This window comes from Meles meles, chromosome 9 (assembly GCF_922984935.1).
Source record: "Meles meles chromosome 9, mMelMel3.1 paternal haplotype, whole genome shotgun sequence".
In the NCBI taxonomy this organism is placed as follows: Eukaryota; Metazoa; Chordata; class Mammalia; order Carnivora; family Mustelidae; genus Meles; species Meles meles.
The window spans coordinates 101,296,007-101,320,443 of record NC_060074.1 but is presented as its reverse complement, the minus strand read 5'-3'; the positions used below and the strand labels follow the sequence as shown (position 1 = coordinate 101,320,443).

At 34.6% G+C, this 24,437-nt stretch overlaps 1 protein-coding gene across 2 annotated transcripts in view; it reads right to left on the bottom strand.

The window, feature by feature from the left end:
* Positions 1 to 24,437, bottom strand: part of DPP10 (dipeptidyl peptidase like 10) — a 1,411,353-nt gene that overhangs the window by 58,747 nt on the left and 1,328,169 nt on the right. For both annotated transcript variants that reach the window (XM_046019846.1, XM_046019845.1), the window contains exons 13-17: positions 21,944 to 22,051; positions 5,583 to 5,674; positions 5,147 to 5,194; positions 1,807 to 1,928; positions 1,267 to 1,314 (exon numbers count right to left, since the gene is read on the bottom strand). In XM_046019846.1, coding sequence (XP_045875802.1) covers positions 1,267 to 1,314; positions 1,807 to 1,928; positions 5,147 to 5,194; positions 5,583 to 5,674; positions 21,944 to 22,051 — 418 coding nt within the window. The remainder of the gene's footprint in view (positions 1 to 1,266; positions 1,315 to 1,806; positions 1,929 to 5,146; positions 5,195 to 5,582; positions 5,675 to 21,943; positions 22,052 to 24,437) is intronic.

Here is a 24,437-nt window from a genome sequence, read left to right as displayed (position 1 = left end):
TCCTCTTCTAAAATAAATCTCTGATCCCAGGCACTGATGAGACTCATTCTCATTTCTAAGTCTCCTAGACCCTCTGTCTGCTATTCTTTTTTTTTTTTTCTTTTTTTTTTACAGAGAGAGAGATTACAAGTAGGCAGAGCAGCAGCCAGAGAGGGGAGGAAGCAGGCTCCCTGCCAAGCAGAGAGCCCGATACGGGGCTCCATCCCAGGACCCTGAGATCATGACCTGAGCTGAAGGCAGAGGCTTAACCCACTGAGCCACCCAGGCGCCCCTCTGTCTGCTATTCTTAAACTCTGTTTTCACTTTCTCTAACTCACATTTGATTTCTATCCTTTGTAAAGCCAAGGACCCTCTTGGCTGATCCTGCAGGAACCCCTCCTCCAACCTACCTTCATCAATTACAAATCCTATTTTGGAGTCAGACCACTTCTCATGATTCCTGGCCCTGCTACCCATTATTATTAATTAAGCAAGTTATTTAACTTCCCTGTGACTCAGTTTCCTCTTCTTTAAAAGAGGATAATAAAATTAACTATGTCGGAGGTGTTCTGAGTTCATAAATACAAGCCTAATTTATTAGATCATGGTAGCCTAATGTAAATCATTAGAGCATAAGAGTATTGATTGAATAAAATTGAAAAAAGCCAAAGAAACATAGGAAGAAAAGAAGGCAAGAAGCAATCTGGCTATTCATTTTTATGATTACCTCAACCCTGTATTTGCTTACGTACTCTACTATAATTTCATAAACACACTGACCATATTTTACTAGCAATGTCCACCCAAACTTAATAGATGATGAACAGTTAAATACATAAAAGAATAAATGAATAGATAAAACTAGGAAGCCCTGGATATCTGGAACAAACAGGATAGAAAACATATAAAATAACATACTTTTCATATTTTTCCCAAAAGTACACAAAAAGCATTTAAGGAATTATCTATATGAGGCCAAGGAAAAAAATGAACCAAAGCAGTAAGAGGCCCATAGGCTGAAGTGTACCTAAATGAGCCTCATCAACCAGTCCTCCTTCAATTTAGGTAACAGTAGACACCCTGTTCCAGGCATGTGTGATCCAACTGTGGCTGTAACACGGTTCAAACCACTTGCTCAAACAGTCAAACTGATGGCATCTACACATCCTGCTCCATGCTGGAAACTGCTTTGAAGAAGGTTTTGTAAGAGTATGACATTGAGAATAAGTAATACCTAAGACCAGTGACCCCCATGACTGTCCCACATTGTCATGTTTGTGTACTTACTTGCTGGGTTTTCCATGCTGTGTAGACTGACCACTGGGACACCTGGGCCTGGATTTTTAAAAAATGTATAAAAATATGTATAAATATTTTAAATACATCTAAGTAATCATTATTGGAAAGGCTACATGACAGTTATTTTTTTTTCCAAATTGAAGCATTTCATAGTTAAAACATAATGAAACAGAAACCAGATAACCAGGCAATTAAATTTCTGTAGATCCTAAATCTCTTAACAACCAAGCCATTATTTTAAAAAGTTTTTCCTAAAGACTAGATTAGTTTAGCAGGACTTTGCTGATGTAAATATGTTTATTCACTTTTTTAAAACATTTGCCTTCAAACAGCCTTTCTTGATCAGGAATAAATGTTGACTCCCAATTTTATTTTCTAAATGAAGATACAATTCATAGCTTGTAAATTCATAATTTATAATTTAACAAATACATAAATTTAGAATATCAAATCATATAGCTAGAGAAAAGTTACTCATGATGGTAATAGATACCGATCAAATAAATTTCATCAGAAATCATGTGTTACCTTTACAGAGCAATAAGAAATGTTGATTCATAGGACTGAAACTGGCATCAAAATATGTACATTGTTCTTTCATAAAATTACATGAAATGCATTGACGATTCAACAGTCCTTCAGTAGACGCACTGGGGAAAGAAAAAGAAAATTAGAAATGGTACTATTCCAGGTCCTTGAATGTGTGGCATCAATATTTAAATATTAACATAAACTGAGGAGCTCCAGCATTACTTACATTGCACTTCCCTGTAAATGATGACTTACTGTACAAATGCAAAGTCCATTTCCATTACTAATGTTAAGACTTACACATTTTTTCTTCTCTATAATAAAATCATGTATGCCTAGATGTATATAAAGTGTATGTATGTATGCATGTTTATAAATAAACTGATTTCCACAGGACTCAATGTAATTTATTCTTACCTGCCTTTTCTCTATAGATTTCCTTTAAAAACTTGTAAAAGGAATTGCCCACAGAGACTAGCATAAACTCACCATCAATAAATATTAGTTGAAAGAGCCAATACATGTTTTCACAAGCTACACAAAGAATCAACCTCACAGTAGAATTTGGTATCAGTGTCAGATTTTTCCCGCTAAATAGATGCACTGAAAATACTTGCGTTAAATACTTGCACTGAAATTTTTGGTAAAGAAAAGTTATTTTTGTATGATAATATAGTATTAATGATCATACGTATTTCAAGACATCAGGGAAGTAGGTAAAGAGAAAAGCAATCATTTATTTTACATAGATTCTTAATGTTAGAGTGAGATATTCACTTAGGGTTAAATTTCCTATATAGAATCATTTATTTTATAAATAAAGATGAATTGTAAATTATGCCAACAGATGAAAATGCTGGTGAAGCTGTGTCTTAAGCTGTATCTTAAGCTTAAGACAAAATATTCTCAATTTCATTTGGAAATGAAACAGGATTTTGGCTATACATTTGTAAATGAATCCTAGTCATTTTGATGTGCAGTAAGCTGCATACACGGGGCTGGGAACAGGTGTATTGACACAGGCAACAGAAGCACTTGAGGGTCAATGTGAAGTACAGTTCATAAACTCACAATTTCACATTTGAAATATTCTGAGCTCATTATAACCCCAAATCTTCCTTCATCGGTCAAGGCAATTAAGCACATTAACCAGTTTCACCTTTATGATAACTTACAAGGTAGTCATACCTGATTATTTTCTCTTTAAAACTGCTATGTGTGTGTATATACCCTCACACACACGCACCATAGCATTTGTCATTTTAATCATTTTTAAGTATATAGGTCAATGTCATTAACTCTATTCAGTGTTTTGTAACCATCTCCATAGAGAGGATAAGAATGCATGCCAGTTGTCCACAGCTACTTACATACCTTCATATAATTTTTCAGATTCAAGTTCCCCAGAGATTTGTTGGCCGTTTCTCATTATTTAGATTATGAAATTACTGAAATAAATGCCCATTTTGGGACAAAATTCTAAACTGTCTTTGGCTTAAGTTGTGATTCTGCAGAAGGGATCTCATCCCATAAATTTAGTCGACCAGTGATTATTTTTATGACCTGGACAAGACAATGATTGGGTTTTCTGGGTTAAACATTAACATTATCTGACAGTCAAGCCAACTGGCATTTGCTGAGCTATTTAAGGGGAAATTTATTGGTACTACATTTTCTTTCTAACAGCCTACTCCACTTGCAGAGTTCACAGCTAGGCTGGCTATTCTGCCTCAGGCACTAGAAAGTGAAGACAAGCACACAAATCTAAGAAGTCATTTTGATTCAAATCACATCTTAGGCTAATAAAGGGAAGGGAGATTGAGATAGTTCCATTGGTTGAAATTGGCCAAGTCTAAGCTTCTGTCACTTTTCTTGAAGAGTTTCATAAAATGAGAGAAATAAAACTTTGATGAAGTAGTTTCAGGACCTTAAAAAATGGCTCAGGACTACCAGTACCAACCAGAGTATATGTTTCAAGACAGGCTTCCGGTCACCAAAAAGAAAAAAAAAAAAAAAAAAAGTAATCAGTACTTTAATCAAGAACTCTAAACCGAAACTAGAATCAGTCTCTTTAAATAAATAGCAAATAGCTATTTTTCCTTTTCTCATAGTCTTTGAGAAGATGGGTTCTGGACTCTAAGAGAAAAAACAAAATACACCCCAAAAATGAACACAGAAATCACATACTGGGAGAGGCAAAAAAATGTTTGTTTGTTTCAGATGAAAGCAAGTTATGCATAAATAAGTGTATGTGGTGCATTAAAGGGAGTTTAGGGTGTTGTAAACATGCGTTTTTACTTTCAGAGGAAAGTCTAGGCTACTGGGTAGCAATCAGTGGTGACACTTCAAACATGAATTTCTACTGAGAATATGCCTTGGCAGTTTTGACACTTTAAAACGATCTGTGAGGGGCGCCTGGGTGGCTCAGTGGGTTAAAGCCGCTGCCTTCGGCTCAGGTCATGATCTCAGGGTCCTGGGATCGAGTCCCGCATCGGGCTCTCTGCTCCGCAGGGAGCCTGCTTCCTCCTCTCCCTCTGCCTGCCTCTCTGCCTACTTGTGATCTCTCTCTCTGTCAAATAAATAAATAAAATCTTTAAAAAAAAATAAAACGATCTGTGAAATGGAAATCAGAAAGTGTATGTAAAGTCTAGAATTAATAGGTTGCTTGCCAGACAAAAATAAAAGTCATTCTTGTGAGGTCCTGGTGAAAGCTTTCCATGTGAGGAAACATTTTAATACTAAATAGGTATGACCTTAAGTACCTTTTATGAATACAACTTTCCATCTGGGAAAATTGGGCGGATGAAAACATTTCCCATCTGCTGCCTTCTTTAAGCAATGAGCATTCCTGGCTTCAGTGACAACCTTACTAGGTTTTATACACTATGAGGGAGCGGGGGAGAAACACTTTCCTTTGATCTATTCTTCTAAGTGTTCACAATGGTTTTATTTTGTTTGGGGGTAACTTACCAGTGTACAATATCAATGCACTGACAATTCAAAATGAGCCTTAGCAGTAGAAAAGTCCACTGAGGAAAATATGTAAATGCCTATGATGTGTGTAGTTGAGAGAAGCAAGCCTTAAAACAAAACAGTAACAAAAAAAAATGGTATTTTGAGACTGCAAGCAGGTGAGGAAAAAAAGAAGGAACAGCTAGATGGTCTTCAGGTCCAACCCTTCAGGCTCACAAAGGTTCGGAGCTGAGAGACTGGACCAAGAGTGTGAGTTTTCGTCATGTCAAAAATGAAGGTTCAGATTTTCCCATCCTATCATAAAGCTGTATAGATGGCCATTGAAAAATCAACCTGTTCAGGGCAGTCCTTGCACCTCGCTTACCTGTACAGCTGCCTCCCTCTGGGAGAAGACTCTGTGCTCAGAAAGTAACTGCCCAGGAAAGAAAACAACACAAACATCAGGCACAGATCAATTTTTGCCAGGCCGAGTTTTCACTTGAATTTTCAAACTGTCAAAGAACAGACAAGAGCTGTTCTATTATTCAACCACAGAACTTGGGTCCATTTGGGAAACACAGCTTTTTTTCTCAAAATATCATATCACACTTTTCCGTGATCTCTGTCTGTGGGTCTGTGCACGTATCTGTGCAAGTGTGTCTCTGGGTGATGGATAGGGAGAGTCTTTAAAGAAAAAGTTGCTCTTTACATAGCCAGGTTGTCTGGACTAGGACTACAGTAAGCAAAACATAATCTGGCAGAAAAGGTTGCATTTGACAAGCCCTGACTTCCAATCTGACCAGAGAACCAAAAACACTCACATTTTTTGAGTAGTTTCATCGTATGCCAAGATCTTTATCACTTCCCAGTTTCCTGATGTCAGATGCCGCACGGTAATTTGCTCACTTTTACTCTGCAAAGAAATAGAAAATATTGATTTTCTTTTTTATTTAAACAGCATCTCTCTGGGCAACACAAAAGTACTGACTGCCTGTGTCACTTTTAATTGTGTAATCGCAGCTAACATTCAGTTTCTTGTTTTCAGTCTCAAGAATGCATACACATTCCTGCAAACATTGACCAGGGTAGGATAGTGCCTTTTCTGCTATACTGTAGGAAAACCATTCAGAAAACCCCTCTAGGTGAGGCCTTCCTCTACATCATTTTGACACAGGATGTCATCTTGCATTTGGTACAGACACAGGACTTTGGTAACTCTCATCTAAAATGACTGGCAACTGTGCAGTTTGGACAGCTTTAAATAAAACACTGCAGAACAAACTTTATTCTCAATATATAATAGTATATTGCATATAGTATATTACATATCCTATTATATGGAAGCATATAATACTTTCAATTTCTAGAGCATGTTAATCACTTTAAGATTTACTATTTTCCCACAATAACTTATTGCTGAGATTAATTCATATTGATGTTTATAGCCATAGTTTGATTTCACTATATATTGTATTTTATATGAATATAGCATAATTTATGTTTTACTGACAGTTGAGCATTTACAGATATTTGCTCTTAGAAACAAGTTGCTTATAAACAATTTTATTGAAGTCTCTTGCACATGGCAGGGTTTCCTTGAGACAACACCAGGAAGGAGGATTGGCCTTTAGTACACATGTCTTCCACCTAACCAGGTCGTGACAAAATATTTTCCAACTTTGTCTCTATTTACAGTCTACTGCGTTACAGTCAATATGTGTTTTCATTGCTCCACATCTTTATCACTTCCTTACCAACATTAATTTCCTGGGACTATTTTTTTTTTGTCAAATTAATGAGCTTGAAATCATATCATTCATTTTCTTTTTATTGAGAAAATACTAAAACCTACAGAAAGGCTGAATGAAAAGTACACGAATATCCATAAGATCATCACCTAGACTCACCAAAAGTCAACCTGTTGAATATTTGCCCCTCCCTCTTTTGTTGTTTGCTGAATCATTTAAAAGTAAGCCACAAACATCAGGATACTTTTGCCTTAAATACTATATGTCTCGAAATTAAGACTGTCTTCACGTGTAAGCAAGTCATATATCACACCTATAAATATTAACTCATCTAAATAGATAGTCTATACCCTAAATTCCAGAAGAGCCCCAAGTAACCCAAATAACTTTCTATATACATATATATATATATAAGGTATTTCATGTTTAAATACATCTAAATACATAATTTATATATTTAGATAAAACATGTCTCAGTCAAGGTTTACATATCGTATTGGATTGTCATCTCTATAGTCTCAAAGAAAAACATTTGTCTTTTTTGATTTCTACAACACTGGCCATTTTTTAGATTCCTGGTCCAGTGGTCTTATAGAATATTCAGCATTTTGGATTTGTCTGATTGTTTTCTTATGCCTTAACTTAGGCTAAATATTTTTAGCAAAAATACTATAGAGGTGATATCGGATACCTCTTTTGCTTCATATTAGGAAATATACCATTTACATATCTTTCATGACAATGCCATTTACATGGTTAACTGTGGGATATAGTCATTGTAAAAATACATTCTGCTTTATAATTAAAAGCGGGATGATACTTGAACATTATGTGAATACCTTTGTCTCCATTAACTTCACTCAGTAGGTTTGGCATCCATTCATGACCTTTCTCTGAATAAATTACCATCTCAAAGTGATTTTCTAATTCTAACATCACTTTTATATTTATTAGGTGGCATACTTCTGTAAAAACAACTTCTACTATTTCTCCTTGTATGTGTTTACTCCCATTCTCTTTCTTCCTCCTCTTCATATTACTATACACTTAAGCATGTTTAATGCAGTGTTACATTCCATTAATGTTGTTACTCTTTATGATGCTGAAATTGTCAAAATGTGGTTAGCAGGGACTCCTTCAAGTTAACCTCTCTATTCTTTGGAAATGCTTACATTGGTCTTTGAGCACTTCCATGTTTACGCACAATCACATGTTCGTAGATATTTTACTTCCTCTACCTCCAACTGTAAGCAATAATTTCTCCCTGGAGTTTCTTCTACTGGATTATGGTATTTAAAGATACAGGTTTGTGTGCTCATACTACTCTAGTGTTATTAGTGCTGAGCCTTTTTAGAAGAGACTGATGGATAGCTAGACAGATATCCCTGTTTCTCTGTGTGTGTGTGTGTGTGTGTGTGTGTTCTTAGTATTATCTTCAAATTCATACCAGTTTGATTTATATCCAAGTGTATTTACTTCTCTTAGTATTTCAACATAGGCTTTTGTTGTCCTCACTTTTTGTATTTCGTTTTCTTTTAAAAATATGTAGATGGGGGCACCTGGATGGGTTGGTTAGTTAGGCATCTGCCTTAGGCTGAGGTCATGATCCCAGGGTCCTGGGATGGAGGCCAAGTCCGGCTCCCTGCTCAGCAGGGAGTCTGCTTCTGCCTCTACCCCTCCCCTCCACTCTTGCTCTTTCTCTGGCTCTCTTCCTCTGTAATAAATAAATAAAATCTTTTTTAAAAGGTAAAAAATATGTAGATGGTTCAAACACACTATATACATGTATATAGATATAGATATATCTATACATACACAGTGCAAGAAATCTTGGTCTCATGGCCATTCTCACTAATCACATATAGAAATTTTTTTAGGTTCTCATCCTTTTGGTGGGAAGCTTTTTATATCTAAAACATTAATGTTTTATAACTACAAATATAAATATAAACACAGTTACACATATACATATAAATCTGAGTATAGGAAGTGCTCCATTGTTCTAGATCTTCTTCCAACTTTTTTTTTTTTTTAAGATTTTATTTATTCATTTGACAGAAAGAGAGAGAGCACAAGCAGGGGGAGAAGCAGGCAGAGGGAGAAGCATGACCTGAGCTGAAGGCAGGTATTTAACTGACTGAGCCACCCAGGTGCCCCTTCTTCCATCCTTTTTATTCTTACATAGTCCTCTGTGTACCTTAACTAGCCTCGTAAGAAGCACACCTCGAGTAAAGCCACAGTAATTAACTCTGTATATATGCTTGTATTTAACATGTAGAGAAATATTGTCATGATATACTCCTCTGTAAGGAAAGTATCATTTTGTACATCCACCAGCAATGTATAAGGTACCTGTTTTGCATTTCTCTTTGGAAAAAAGTTGATCATGAGATATATATGTATAAGACAGCATATATAATCTGTCATTTGCATTATTACAAATAAGATTCAGTCATTATCTCTGCTAATGTTTTTCTGTATTATCTATTAGATTTCTTTGGTTTTGGTCTTTATTTTTTAGGAGCTCTTTATATCCATTATGTGAGATGTAAGCTGCAGATATGTTCTCCCGGTTTGTCATTCTGGGTTGACATTGGTTATGGTAATGTTTTTCCCACAATTTTTTTTCTAATCTTTATGTAATCAAATTTACCATTATATTCTTACATTGTCTCTGTATACTGGTGCATAGTTTAAAGGCTTTCTTCAGTCTAAGGTTATTAATAATTTTATTGATGTTCTCACCTACTACATGTAAGGTTTTATTTCTCAAAGTTAGATCTCTGATCATTTTAGAAATATGATGGTAGTATGTAACTACTTTTATCTTTCCTAATGATACTCAATTTTTCCAAAACTATTTTATGAAAAAATTCACTTTTTACAGTACTTTGAAATGTCATCTTTATCATATATTAAATTATCACATGTGTCTAAGGCTATTTCTGTACTATCTGTGCTTTAGTCTCTGTTAATTCATGTCCCAAAACCATACATTTTTAATTACAGATTTTTTTAACATCCATATTACTTAGAATTCACCCCTTCTCACTATTTTTTCAGGATTTCCCTAGATATTACTTGATAAAAATAAGTATATCTCATTCAAGCATATGAAAACTTGCTAGAATTTCTTATTGGGATAAAATAAAATTTATAGTTAGTATTCATTATTGATAAATAATACTCTTTATGATCTTTAGTCATTTGATCCCAGAACAGGGATATTTTCCTATTTGTTCAAGTCTTCTTTATGCCTTTCCGAAATGTCTTAACGTTGTCCTCATAGAGGTTCTGTACATTTTGCACACTTCATATATATTTCATTTTCATATTCATTACTGTTTGATGTTAATGTGAATGACTTTTTATTCCATATCCTTTCTAAATGGTTATTATTTTCAAATAGGAATGCTGTTCATTTCCATATAATGAGTATCTATCCTGCTATCTCATCGAATATTTCTCCAAATCTGTGGCTTATGGTTTATTCTCATCTGATTTACATGAATGCCTCTCAAAGCAATATCGCGGAGACAGTGTGGATCCTTTCTTGTTCCCGACCTTAATGGGAACGCCACTCTACTGGGTTATGGACTGAGGCATATACATTTTATCATTTTAAGAAATTGGGGCGCCTGGGTGGCTCAGTGGTTTAAGCTGCTGCCTTCAGCTCAGGTCATGATCTCAGGGTCCTGGGATCGAGTCCCACATCGGGCTCTCTGCTCAGCAGGGAGCCTGCTTCCCTCTCACTCTCTCTGTCTGCCTCTCTGCCTACTTATGATTTCTCTCTGTCAAATAAATAAATAAAATCTTTAAAAAAAAATTCTCTACCAATTCCTATACTTTAAAGTTTTTTAAAACCAGGAATTGGTATTAAATTTTATAAAAGGCCTTTTTTATACCAACTATAAAGAAAACCAATGCTATATAACAATTCGAATTGTGTTGCCATTACTTTTGAAAGTCTGGTAAGATTCTCTTATACAATCCTGTGGGCCTTGGTGTTCCTTTGTGGTGTAGTTCTTTGATGACATTATATTTCTTCTGTGTAATTAGTCAATGTAAGTTGTCTGTCTCTCTTGGGGCAGTTTTGGTTAAATGTATTTCCTCATGAAATTGTTCATTTGATCTAAATTTTCAAATTAGTTGGCAAAGAGTTCTGCAAAGTACTCTCTCAGGATCTATTAAAATGTCCTTTGTTATTTCCTACCAGTCATTTCTAATTGTGTGTGTTTTCTTTCTCATTTTTTCCTCAGTTGGGCCAGCTTGTGTTTTGTCTGTGTGTGTGTGTGTCTGTGTGTTTTCCAAGAGAGCGAACATTATTGTTTTTTATTAGTTCTAAATTTGTCTTACTTTGCTGGTATTTTTCTAGCCATTTGGGTTAGGAATTCAACTCATTTAATTTCATTCTTCCATTTTAGTTATAAGTTTGTATAGCTATGAGTTTTGTTCTGACATCTGATTCTGAAGAAGGTATTGTCATTCTTGTTGTTATTGCTATTTTATAAATTTGGCAAACTTGAAATTTCCAAGTAATTGTTTAATTGGATTTACTTTAAAAAAGTTTTCTATCCGGGGCGCCTGGGTGGCTCAGTGGGTTAAAGCCTCTGCCTTTCGCTCAGGTCATGATCCCAGGGTCCTGGGATCGAGCCCCGCGTCGGGCTCTCTGCCTGGCAGGGAGCCTGCTTCCTCCTCTCTCTCTGCCTGCCTCTCTCCCTACTTGTGATCTCTATCTGTCAAATAAATAAATAAAATCTTTAAAAAAAAAAGTTTTCTATCCAGAAAACTTGTTAAAAATATATTCTTGAGGGGTACCTGGGTGGCTCAGTGGGTTAAGCCGCTGCCTTCGGCTCAGGTCATGATCTCAGGATCCTGGGATCGAGTCCCACATTGGGCTTTCTGCTCAGTGGCGAGCCTGCTTCCCTCTCTCTCTCTCTCTCTGCCTGCCTCTCTATCTACTTGTGGTCTCTCTCTGTCAAATAAATAAATAAAATCTTTAAAAAAAATATATTCTTGATATCTAGGCTTACTACCTTGTGATCATAGCATGCTCTTATGTAAGTTCTACTTTATAGAATTTATTGAGCCTTTAAAATACACGTTCAACGTTAGTCAGTGTTCCCTTGAACACTGAAAAACTTGAAAAGGATTTATCTCACACACACACATACATATGCACATATATAATGTGGTTAATATAATAAAATAGAAAATAATACAATAACATTACAATATATATTATGTATAACATAATCAACATATACATATAAAAATCATATAATGTGATTCACTTTAGACCAAGGATGGTACAAGAAGGCTTCCACATATCAAGTAGCTTTTGTGCATTTACACTTTATGAAGGTAGCTACTGAACTATCCGAGGCATAGATCCAGACATTTTAACTATTATACCTTCCTTGGGATTTGTGCCCTTGAACATTATAAAGTATCTTCTGCTCTTCTTAATGATTTGGGGCATGAAAACTCATCTTGTCTAGCATCAGGATTTAGGCTTTCTAAGTCCCTTTTTATTTATTTATTTTTAATTATTTTTAATTTTTATTTATTTTTTTTAAAGATTTTTATTTATTTGTTTGATAGTGAGAAAGAGAGAGAGTGTACACGCACAAGGAGGGGGAGCAGCAGGCAGAGGGAGAAGCAGGCCTCCCGCTAAATGGGGAGCCCGATGCGGGGCTCGATCCCAGGACCCTGGGATCATGACCTGAGCCGAAGGCAGACACTTAACGACTGAGCCACCCAGGCACCCGTAAATTTTTTTTTTTTTTTAATTTCTTTTCAGCGTAACAGTGTTCATTGTTTTTGCGCCACACACAGTGCTCCATGCAACACATGCCCTCACTAATACCCACCACCTTGTTCCCCCAACCTCCCACCCCCCGCCCCTTCTAGACCCTCAGGTTGTTTTTCAGAGTCCATAGTCTCTCATGGTTCACCTCCCCTTCCAATTTCCCTCAACTCCCTTCTAAGTCCCTTTTTAAATGTGTATTTTCAAAAAGATTGAATTGCATTAATTTCAGAAACCAGTATGAAAAACGTTTTCTTAAAAATTTTGGTACATTTTCATGTGTCTGTTGGCCATCTGAATGTCTTCTTTGCAGAAATGTCTGTTCATGTCCTCTGCCCATTTCTTGAAGTGCTCCACATCACTCGGCATCAGGGAAATACAAATCAAAACCACAATGAGATATTACCTCACACCAGTCAGAATAGCTAAAATTAACAAGTCAGGAAATGACAGATGCTGGCGAGGATGTGGAGAAAGGGGAACCCTCCTCCACTGTTGGTGGGAATGCAAGCTGGTGCAACCACTCTGGAAAACAGCATGGAGGTTCCTCAAAATGTTGAAAATAGAACTACCCTATGACCCAGCAATTGCACTACTGGGTATTTACCCTAAAGATACAAACGTAGTGATCCGAAGGGGCACGTACACCCGAATGTTTATAGCAGCAATGTCTACAATAGCCAAACTATGGAAAGAACCTAGATGTCCATCAACAGATGAATGAATAAAGATGTGGTATATATACACAATGGAATACTATGCAGCCATCCAAAGAAATGAAATCTTGCCATTTGCGACGACGTGGATGGAACTAGAGGGTATCATGCTTAGTGAAATAAGTCAGTCGGAGAAAGACAACTATGATATGATCTCCCTGGTATGAGGACATGGAGATGCAACATGGGGGCTAGGGGGATAGGAGAAGAATAAATGAAACAAGATAGGATTGGGAGGGAGACAAACCATAAGTGACTCTTAATCGCACAAAACAAACTGGGGGTTGCTGGGGGGAGCTGGGGTTGGGAGAAGGGGTGGGGGGTTATGGACATTGGGGAGGGTATGTGCTATGGTGAGTGCTCTGAAGTGTGTAAACCTGGCGATTCACAGACCTGTACCCCTGGGGATAAAAACACATTGTATGTTTATAAAAAAATAAGAAATAAAAATTTAAAAAATGAAGAAAATATTAAAAAAATTGGTACATAAGTTAAGCCAAATTATACTTATTGGGTATGACTGATACCTTTTGAAAACTTCTGTCACATTTTATATTATGGATATCACATTTAGTGAGTTTTTTGTAGGCAGTTTTTGTAATATTTTTAAGTGTTCTGAAATATAGTGGTCAGTTTTATTTTAGTTTTATACATTATCATTGTACTAATAATTTTAATAATGCTCTTACCACCACCCCCCAAAACTATCTTTTCTTTCTTTACCATTTTTTTGTTCGGGTTTATTGCTGGGCTATGGTTTTAAACGCTACCTTTCTTCTACTATTCTGCTTCTCTTATTAAGAAATCCAGTTAAGGGGCGCCTGGGTGGCTCAGTGGTTTAAGCCGCTGCCTTCGGCTCAGGTCATGATCTCAGGGTCCTGGGATCGAGTCCCGCATCCGGCTCTCTGCTCGGCAGGGAGCCTGCTTCCCTCTCACTCTCTCTGCCTGCCTCTCTGCCTACTTGTGATCTCTCTCTGTCATAAATAAAAAAAAAAAAAAAAAAAAAAAAAAAAAAATAAAATCTTTAAAAAAAAGAAATCCAGTTAAATGTCAATTCATATTATTTTCCTGTCTTAGTAATTTCTGATCCTCTCTATTTGTTTATTCATTTGTTTCCATTTATCTTCTTGATACCCACTAGTATATTTTCAGCAATATCTGTTTACTCTTGGTCATCTTTCCATTAATCTATCAGTTACTATTTTGTACTATTTTTTTTCAATTTCCTTCCCAAAATCTGTTATGGTTTGGTTTACAATTCTTCTTTCTACTTTATGAAGGCTTTTCTGAGTTTTAAGTCTCACATTTGATAATTTTGTATCTACAAGTGCTTATGTAGTGATAATTAATATTTAAGTTTAACTGACAAAATATCTTATAATTTCAGGTATATATCATAGTGTTTCAATATTTTTACACATTAGGAAATGATGCCCAGGTCAAGTCTGTTTGCCACCTGTCAATATACAGAGTTTCAATGCTGATTTTTAGAAGGAATATAATCAATGATCCACTGTAGACTATACTAAATTACCCAAATTTTTGGTGAATGCCTTTATCAGCTTAAAGAATTTGTCTTTGTTCTTATATTTCTAAGATTTCTAAATGTAGATTTTGTGGAATTTATTGGAGCCTGTTTCTACATCTAGAAGACCATTATCTTTTTGTGTAGATGCAAATGCAATGAATTAAATTATTATTTACATTTTAAGCAAACTTGCATTCCTGTGTGAAAAATAATAGTAATTTTTAAAAAATCAACTGAAGAATTCAATTTGCTACTATTTGGTTTAGGAGTTCTTAAGTGACCTCTAATTCTCCTTTCTCATACTATCTTCATTTGGTTTTTGGTACAGGATGATACTTGTATCAAAAAATACACTAAAAAAATTCCATCTTTTTCTATTTTCTGAATGTGTTTATTTTAAGTGTGTGCTTCTTGAACATTTTGAGTATTTGGTATAGCCCACCTTTGAAAACTACCTGTACTTGATGTGGAGACATTTTAAAACATTGTTCTGTTACCTTAACAATATGGGACAACCAGATTCTTTCTTAAATTGGATTTGGTAACTTTTTCCCTAGAATTTATACACTTCACTCAAGTTTTCAAATTTGTTGGCTTGAAGCTATTAATAGTATTTTAAAATACATTTTTAAATCTATAGTTTTGCTTTCTTTTTCATTACTTATACTTTGGCAGTTTTCCCACTTTTTAAAGTAAACTTAATAGACATTGTAGGCTTAATTTTTCTTTTTTTGCAAAGAGCCAAATATTTGTTTTGCTAAGCCTCATTATTTTACCTTTTCTCTAGTTCACTAAATTCTACTACTGTATTTTTCATTTCTTTTCTTCATCATTTGCATTTATTTTTTCTAAATTCTGATATTGAATGTTATATAGTACCTAATTCCTTTTATAGATTATATATTACATTTATGTATATAATACAGTGTATACATTTCCTACTAAACCCATGAATAATGCAGGAATTATATTTTATTTCCAAATAAAATATAATTTTATTATATTTTAATAAAATATTATAATTTAATAAAATATTATATTTTAATATGGCTTTGGGGCAGTTCCATTTGTTGGAACTTACCTCTAATTCAATTGGATTGTCTTCTGAGAAGGCAATACATTAGGTGAGTAATACTTCACATGTGTCTTTGGTATAAATACATCCAGAATCTGGGTTTTTTGATATGGGAGAATCTTATTATATCAATTTTGCCATACTACTGGAAGCAGAAACTAAAAGGGCATTCTGCTCCACTACATATAGGTAGTACTAGAATTTTCCTTCAAAAATTCTCAATGTCTTATTGGTCCGTGTCTATATTTTGACATCTCCCTAAATCATCTATTCCTTGTTTAAAAGGAGTTCTCTAGACTTCTGGCTTTTTAACATCAACAACAAACATATGGCGTCTTTAACTTGTTTTTTGCATACTGTCTGACACATTACAGTGCTTTATAAGTATTTGCTGAATGAAAGTATAAATGCAAAGAAAACCAAATTTCTGTGATTTGAGACAGACACGGACCAAAGGCTTACATAGAGTTCTGAAGTCACATATTTAATGGCCAAATTCCCACAGGTCAACATTACCAACAGATGGTTTTCCTTACTCATTTTCAGACCCTGCTTTGAATGAGCCAAGGATAGGATACTAAGATCTCAAGGTTTTAGTGCATCTTTAGTTCATCTTTTAAGATGAACAACATCTCAAAACATTAAAAGGTAAAGAAATGTTGCTCTATATTTGTATATATCTAGAGATGCTTTCGGGTCAGAGAATTCTAGGTTGATTATATTTTCGATTTTTTTCAGAAAAATTTTGTTATTTGTAGGTGTATGCTTAAGGATAGAAAAGTATCCACATTACAAGTGATAATGAGCAAAAATCCAGTGCTTTGAGACAATGCCTATACACAATGTACACAAGATTAAAACTGTACATTATTAATTTCAGTAATGCATCTAGCATAAAAATATTATGCTTCTAATTTAGGACCAAAAGTTCCTTGTTGGAAGCCTTAACAATAACCTCACAATCATTCAAATTGCTCTGTTTGCTTTGTATCCAACAGGGCAAATCTGGGCTATGGAGTAAGTTGAACCTCATTTCACATATAATAGCAGACCCTATCTTTTATAGTTCTAGAGTTATAGTGCTAAGACTCAACTCTTTCCCACTACTGCATATCAGATTATATCACTGCAGTGAGCATATTACTTTTGATCTGGACTTCAGGTAAGTAATTGTAGTACAAATCAGAATATGGTAGATGGCCATATAGTAAGTTCAAAATAAGTATCAGGGAACTTGACTAGATTTCACTAGCAAGGTGTCTGTATCTGTTTTCAATCCACCTTCAAAAGACAAGCATTTGTGGCCAAGAAAATTTAACAAAGCAGGAAATAATAATCATTTTTGGTGCACAGTTCTTCCCATGCAACCATGGTCTTTATATTACTAAGTTGGTAGAACAGAAAAAAATGATTATGGATATGAAAGCACAGTGGACTTTTGACAAGGGCAATATGGCCTTTAAATTAAACTCATTTCACTTTTATTTTAGAATAAATAGCAATAGAACTAATTATTTCCTTCACTAGAGTGGTGACAGTCTAGCATGCAGATAAAGTGTTTTTATTCCCAAATAAAATAAAATTTGGGAATAAGACATCAGACACCATTAGACATCAGACATGTCCTCTCAAATTGGTATAGATTTTTTTCTTACTCAGAAAAATTAAATATTAATCTTGTAATTCTATTTAAAAATTTGAAAGATATTGGTATCAGTAAATTTTAATAATGCATGTGCTTTTTACCTGATTACACACTGCTCATTTTAATTTCTTATATTAAATTCTGTTGAACTTCTACAGCTTCTAAATAAGTGAAATATTGTGGTGCTTAAAAATAGCGTGCTTTAATTTACTGTCTATTTATCACATGAGGTGAGCTAATTGTTTTCAGACAATGTCCTAATCAGACGCAGTAGTGAAATTTAATGAAAAAAATTTATTGGGTTGATTAGGTGATAGAATTGTGAATTGGGGGCATGCCATTTTCTGCAGTATTTGTAATGAATAATGGCATTTAAATTTGTTCCAAGTGAAATCATCAGCTCTCATGAGCAAAACTTTCTATTGCTGCAAAGAGAAAGAGAATGGATTCACCAACATATGTAATTTTTCATTTAACACAATTTAGGAAGATGACAGGGCAATTTCTTATGTTTATGAATTTAAACCACTTAACATGATTGAAACTCTGCTTACTCCATATTTGAGAGGAAAAGGTAGCCCTGTCTTTGACAGAAACCTTTTACGTAACTGCAGCCTGCATTACAGGGTGTGGGATATTAGAGTTACAGATAGGGCAACTCAGAAGTTAAAGGCCTCCGTAAGGAATACTGTGGAGGGATGAGGAAGGGGAAGCAGGCACAAGTTTAATGGTCTGAGGTAAAGAAGTTCTGCCTCACTTTTTGGTTCAGGAAATACATAAATTGATATTAATATTGCATACTGCATATTCTACTCAAAAGAACAATTACTTCAACTATATAGATTTTTGGAGAAGCCAGTTTTTATTTTCATTAATCCTTTAAAAAGTAGAGAAATTCTACTATCACATATTCATACTGAAAGTAATATAGAAATAAAAGTAATATATGTATGTATATAGATCTGTGCATTAGTATATATTTCTTAGCTCATATATATTCTATATGTATACATAGAATATATATACACTGTATGCATTATATATATACACAGAGAGAGAATAGAAATATATTACTTTTCATACAGGAATTCCAGTTCTGTTAATCAAAACTAAATAAATAATCCATAATATAAAGTAGCTTTTTGTGTAGTGACATATAATCACAGCAAATTACAAATACTGGTTAAGTATCTATGTACAGTCAACTAAATATTAATCTTCTAAAGAATTGTTTTTCAAAATTATGTAACATTAGGGGAAAAGTATGCCTTATAATTAGAATTTAAAATATCAGAATGAAATACTATAGTTTTATAAAATTATAATCTTGTCTAAAATGAGGAAACTACATAAATTCTTTCTACTTTCTATTTTTTGAAATAACTTTAGTAAAGATCAATCACCTCTGTAAATGAGAAAAAAAACACTAAAATATTTGTAACGACCACCATCACCCTTTATAATGAAATAGCCTCAAAGAGTACTTTTATAGCCTGATCTCCAATTAATATTTTTTATCTACCTACTTGTGAAGGAGAGCAAAATGTTTGTAAAAATTTACTAATTTCGGGGCACCTGGGTGGCTCAGTGGGTTAAAGCCTCTCCCGTCAGCTCAGGTCATGATCTCAGGGTCCTGGGATCGAGCTCCACATCAGGCGCTCTGCTCAGCGGAGAGCCTGTTACCCCCTCTCTCTCTGCCTGCCTCTCTGCCTACTTGTGATCTCTGTCAAATAATCGAATAAAAAAAAATTTACTAATTTCATTTAGTAAGATACTTCAACAGACAAATATATTTTCAGTCAGTAAGGAAGCTCTAAAATATAGCTAAGTATCAAATACTGCACGGGTGGTCATCCTGACTGTTGGCTGTTCCTGTCAGTTCTCACTTTCAATATGTCAAGGGAAGAAAGAGAGGGTAAAAAGTCATCAATGCTAGTATGCATTACTGTTTAAGACTATAAATTATTATACTATTTTTGGACAGCCAATTTGGAACTGAGTATCAAAACCTAAACAAATACGTATGTACACATATGCTTTGCCTAGGTATCTTTTGATATCTTAAAATATATTTTTGTGGTAATAATAACAAATAAGTATTTATGTATAAGAATGTTTATCTCTGAATAATTTCTAGTATCAAAATTAGAGTAATTTTAATGATTAAAATTGATTCATTTAAAAACAGTAAATCTATTTGGCAGAATGTTGAACAGCTATTAAAACCATACTTAAGAATAACATTAAATATTAACATAATAATGATGTGAAAATGCTTATAAGTTTTTCTTTAAATACAAAAATATATGTATGAGCTTTGAATGCAATATTTAAGGGAAATCAAATTTTTTTTAATGTTAAAAGGAATTAAAATACATATAGCAATTGATGTATAGTGTGAGAGTGTGGGGTGATGAGATTGTGTTTGATTTTAAATTAGTTCAGTTAATTCAATTTAGAATTGTAAAAGTCTTTATAGCATATATATGTGACAGAATGGTAATCATAAAGGATTAATAAAGGAGCTTTTTTTGTAAGCTATTTAAAAAACTGAGGCAAAGGAATTCAAACTATTTACTAAGACTGGGTGGGTGTGTAGACTTGCGCCTAACTTACAGTTGTCTAACCACTGACCTCTAACTCATTAACAAAGTAGATTAATTTCATCCACATCGCCAAAATATCCATAAATAATCATGCAGTCATGTTTATTTCTCAGTGAAGCAAGCCACAGATTCCCTGAACTGTAACCAGAATAGATCAAAATTATGTTCTACCTCAATGAAAGCTTTGTTGCCATCTTCATATAGAAGGGGAACAAAGTAAACACATCTGCTGTATGAAGTTGTTCTGAACATTTCAGAAATAATGCATTAGCCTGCATGTCAGGAGCATTTGATAGGGGCAGAAGGTATTTCTTGCCAAGGCTTATAAAGGAACTTCTGTTCGGTTCATAAATATCGCAGTTCCTACATGCCAGCATCAGCACCTCCATTCCCTCCCAATCCAGCACTTTTTAAAAGACACTCTTTGTCTTCTCAATTTGTTGAATAGATTGTCTTCTTGGAATTGTATATATAAAGATGTATTACACATCTTTCCTTATCCTTCTTTCCCTATCTTATAAATATTTACAATTTGTATGTAATTTTGACCACCGGGGCTCTCACACAATTTCTTGAATATAAAATACTGGAGTTTAAAAATTTAATAAAATGTCACAGTCAATTTTAACATTTGGAAAGTGTGGTTATTTTTGGCCAAAATATTTTCATAGTATTTATGATAACAAAGTTTACTATTAGCTAGCTAGAATTAATCAGGTAGAACAATTTGCTAGTGAAGGTTCCTCCAGTTCACATTTTAAAAAAGGGAAAAAAAAAAAAAAAGTTCCCTTAGTCCTACCTAATATATTCATTTTACTAGATATAAAATTGTCAAAGTTTATGCACATATAAATAGATACATTTATTTAGGATATAAATGAGATCACATTATACATTAGTCTATAACCTGTTTTTCCAACTTAATGATACACTATAAAAATTAATCTACATCTCTATTGTGGAAATTATACATATTCCAAATTATTTTTTCAGCTTTGATTAAAATTAAAATCATGACAATTATTTTAATAGGTACAGAGCTTAGACAAGTGTTAAATTTAAACTACCAACACAAGATTTTGAGAATTCAAGGCACTGAGTTGCTGAACGTAAATATGTATGTAGATAGTGATAAAAGTTTGAGAATATGCACAAGGCTTGAAGATTCTAATGACATAAAAGTAACCAGGTTGTTTAGGGATCCTTCGGCACATGTATATTTACCCTATATTTTGTAAGTATGAAGTTGATTCTTGGCTAGTTTGTAAACTCTCCAAGAGGATTCCAATTTAGCCACAAAGTTTTACCTTTATAAATTTTCTTTTACCTGCAACTGAGATGTTTATTAATTTGATTTTGAAGGAAACTAGTTCTCCTGAATATTTGTTATTGACCATTACATTCAAATTGACTCATTAACCTTCTCTTATTTCAACCGTTTCTGAATTATCTAATTTTTCAATAATTGGATAAAACTGTATAAACTATTCACTGTTAACTTATTTGAAATTTAAAGCCCTTCCTTTTTATCAGAAAGTCTACAGAACTACAGGACAGACTCTGTCTTTATCCTGGTTTTTCGAATGTGCATTATATTTCCTTGTATATACAATAATGTATTCAATTGTTCAGCTTTTTGATGGACATTTAGTTTGCTTCAAGTATTTAAAATATTCATAGCACTTTGAAAATACTTCTTGTACAAAATAAGGAATATATATTTGTTGAATGAAAAATTTTCTCTAATTTGGCCTAAAGTCTATGAAAATAGGGGTTGGGTAATTTTCACGTATTCAATTCTATATCCCAAGGCCCTCACCTCTTAGCATATATGTGTGACTCACAAAATTCTACTGAGTGTTCAGACTGTTTTGTGGAAAGGTACAGTTCAAATTTATAGCTATGGAGGGGGATCCTCTTCCTAAAACATAGTCCTTGGGTTAAATATATGGCTGGACTTCATAGGCATTAACTGTAGGTTCAGAATATGCCACAGGAATTGTACCTTCGCGAGCAGGACAGCAATGACACCAAATGAAAGAAGCCAGCACTTACCTGAACAAGAAACATTGCTATGTGGTGAAATTCTCCACGGCCCCCTTGCTTCACAGGAACTGTCATAAAGAATTTGCTGCCATCTCTAGAAAAAACCGGCTCCTCATTCTAAAACACAAAAGTGCATATAACGATCTCAAGATTGTGCTTTGTGCTGCCAACCATTGCTAATGGGTCACACCATTTTTTATTTAGAATTAGTTTGTGAAAAGGTCAAGTTAGCTCTAAAAATTATCTCTAAAAATAATGTGAATTCACCACCACCATCTAGCTTCAGAAATTTTTCATTTTTCCCAACTAGAAACTGTGCCCATTGAACACTAACTTTCCATTCCTCTCTACCTTACTCTCCATCATTCCCCTTTCTCTTTCATTTGTACTACCATAAAAAACTCTTTAATGGTTTACAAAAAACATACAATTTTTAATATATTTTTTCTGAAATATTTCACTCAGCAACTCTGGTTACTTGAACATGCTGTATATATAAATTTATGAAAAAACGGAACTAAAAGGCTGCAAAACTGGAAGGAATCCACTGAAAATCATTTAATTCAAACTTCTCATCTTCACTGTTCACCCCTCCAAAAATCCACAAACACAAATGCCCATTTGATGATTTTTTAATTAAACTCTAGTGGCATGCTAAATCAATAGAATTATTTTTTGAAAATTAAATGATGGAAGCTATACATATAGATTGCTTTCCTTTTCCTCCAGGGGAAACATTAAGAAAATGGATTTGCCTGACAGAGCACTGAGTTCTTTCCTAGTGGATTAGTGAAAGTGATTATACACACAGTAAAAGACTTTGCTATGGTTTCTTTTGCGGGTCTTTAAAGTGGCCCACAAGTTCTTTCAGGTGATCTGGCCCTCCACTCTCTTTCTGATCTCCTCTCCTTTGGGTCTCCGGTTTCCTTATCGTACCTGCTCGGATCCATGGCCTTTGCACTTTTTATTCCCTTTGTCTGGTTCTTTCTTTTTATCTCTTTCATATCTTGCCTTTTTGTCATCTTATCAGTGAGGTGCTTCCCATTTACCCCTGTAGAGGGAGCTCTTGGAAGCAAGATCATCCACCTCTATCTGAGTCCCTCATCCCCTTTTACCTACTTCCTGTTTCTTTCCTTAACAGCTAAAAGCATCTATCATACTATCCTTCAGGCAGGTATGCATTTTTTTGGAGGGGGTAAATGTGTGTATGTATGCAGGTGGGCAGGTGGGTAGGCAAGTAGGCAGTGTTCCCCTGGAATGTAAACTCCATGAGGGTGGAACCTTGTATTCTTCGCTGCTCTATCTCCAGCACCTAGACAATGACTGTCACATAAATTGTGTTTAATACTTACTTAATGAATAAATTAATGACTTTTAATAAAATCGAGAGTCTGATTTTAGTTTCATTGGTGAGATCATCCCTTGATAGAAACAGAAGGATAATATTTTCCTTGTCTACTTCATGGACACTCAGGAAAATATAAGATGATATATATAAAATTTTAAACTCTGAAGTAATACACAACTCAAGGTCGAAGACAGTGCATTGCTAGGCATATAATAAATACAAGATACCTGACATCTTTCAGTTATGATAGAGTCAATAATTCTGTAGGTTCCATCTCTTGCCCTCTGGGATCTCTCTCTTGGCCTTTGCACGTGAAGCTTTTTCTTTCTGGAACAACCTTTCTGTTTTCTTTTATGCTGAATCTTACTCTTTTTATTTTTTCCTTCAATTCAAGGAACAGAAACCATTTCCAAATTTCCCTAGTTAGACAGTATCTTGTAGTTAGGAAATCTTTCCTCGATTCTAACAATTACCCCATATTCATCTCTATCATGGCATTCAATGCATTCTATTATATGGTTGGCTTCCTTCACTAGGCAAGTAATAATTAAACTAAGTTGGCAATTTTATCTTTTTAGCTCTATTGCCTAGGGCCCAGTGGGTGTCCAGCTCATAACTGGATAGATGAATGCATGGGTACAGCAGGCCAACATGTTTGCTATATATCACTCTTTCCACATTTGTTCCAAACTATCAGCTCCTCCCGTATTCAACACTGTCCCCTTGTTGCTTCAAAAATACATTACCTTTTTAAAGGTACAGGGATATCCAGGCATTCTTCTTTTTGTCTTTGTACACCCATCCCCTTCAAATTCTAGTACCTTATAAATGGCGTAATGAAGGAGCAGATGGGGACTGTATTCTCAAATGCACTGCTGGGCTTAATAACCTTCAACACTAGGCAATAGCTGCATATAAATAGAGCTCTGTGCCAGCCTTTTCCTAGAATCCAGTAATGAAAGCGGAGCCAACTGCACTGTCCACTTTCATGACTGCAACCAAGTCAGTGTTTATGATGCACAGGGCAATGAATTGGGGCTACCAAATTCTATCCCTTGGCCAAAAATTTTGTAGATAGGTTATCACAAGTCTCCTGAAAGGCCAAATATGCCTATTTTCTTCTCTGTTCTTCCTACCATCCAGAAAGTGAGCATA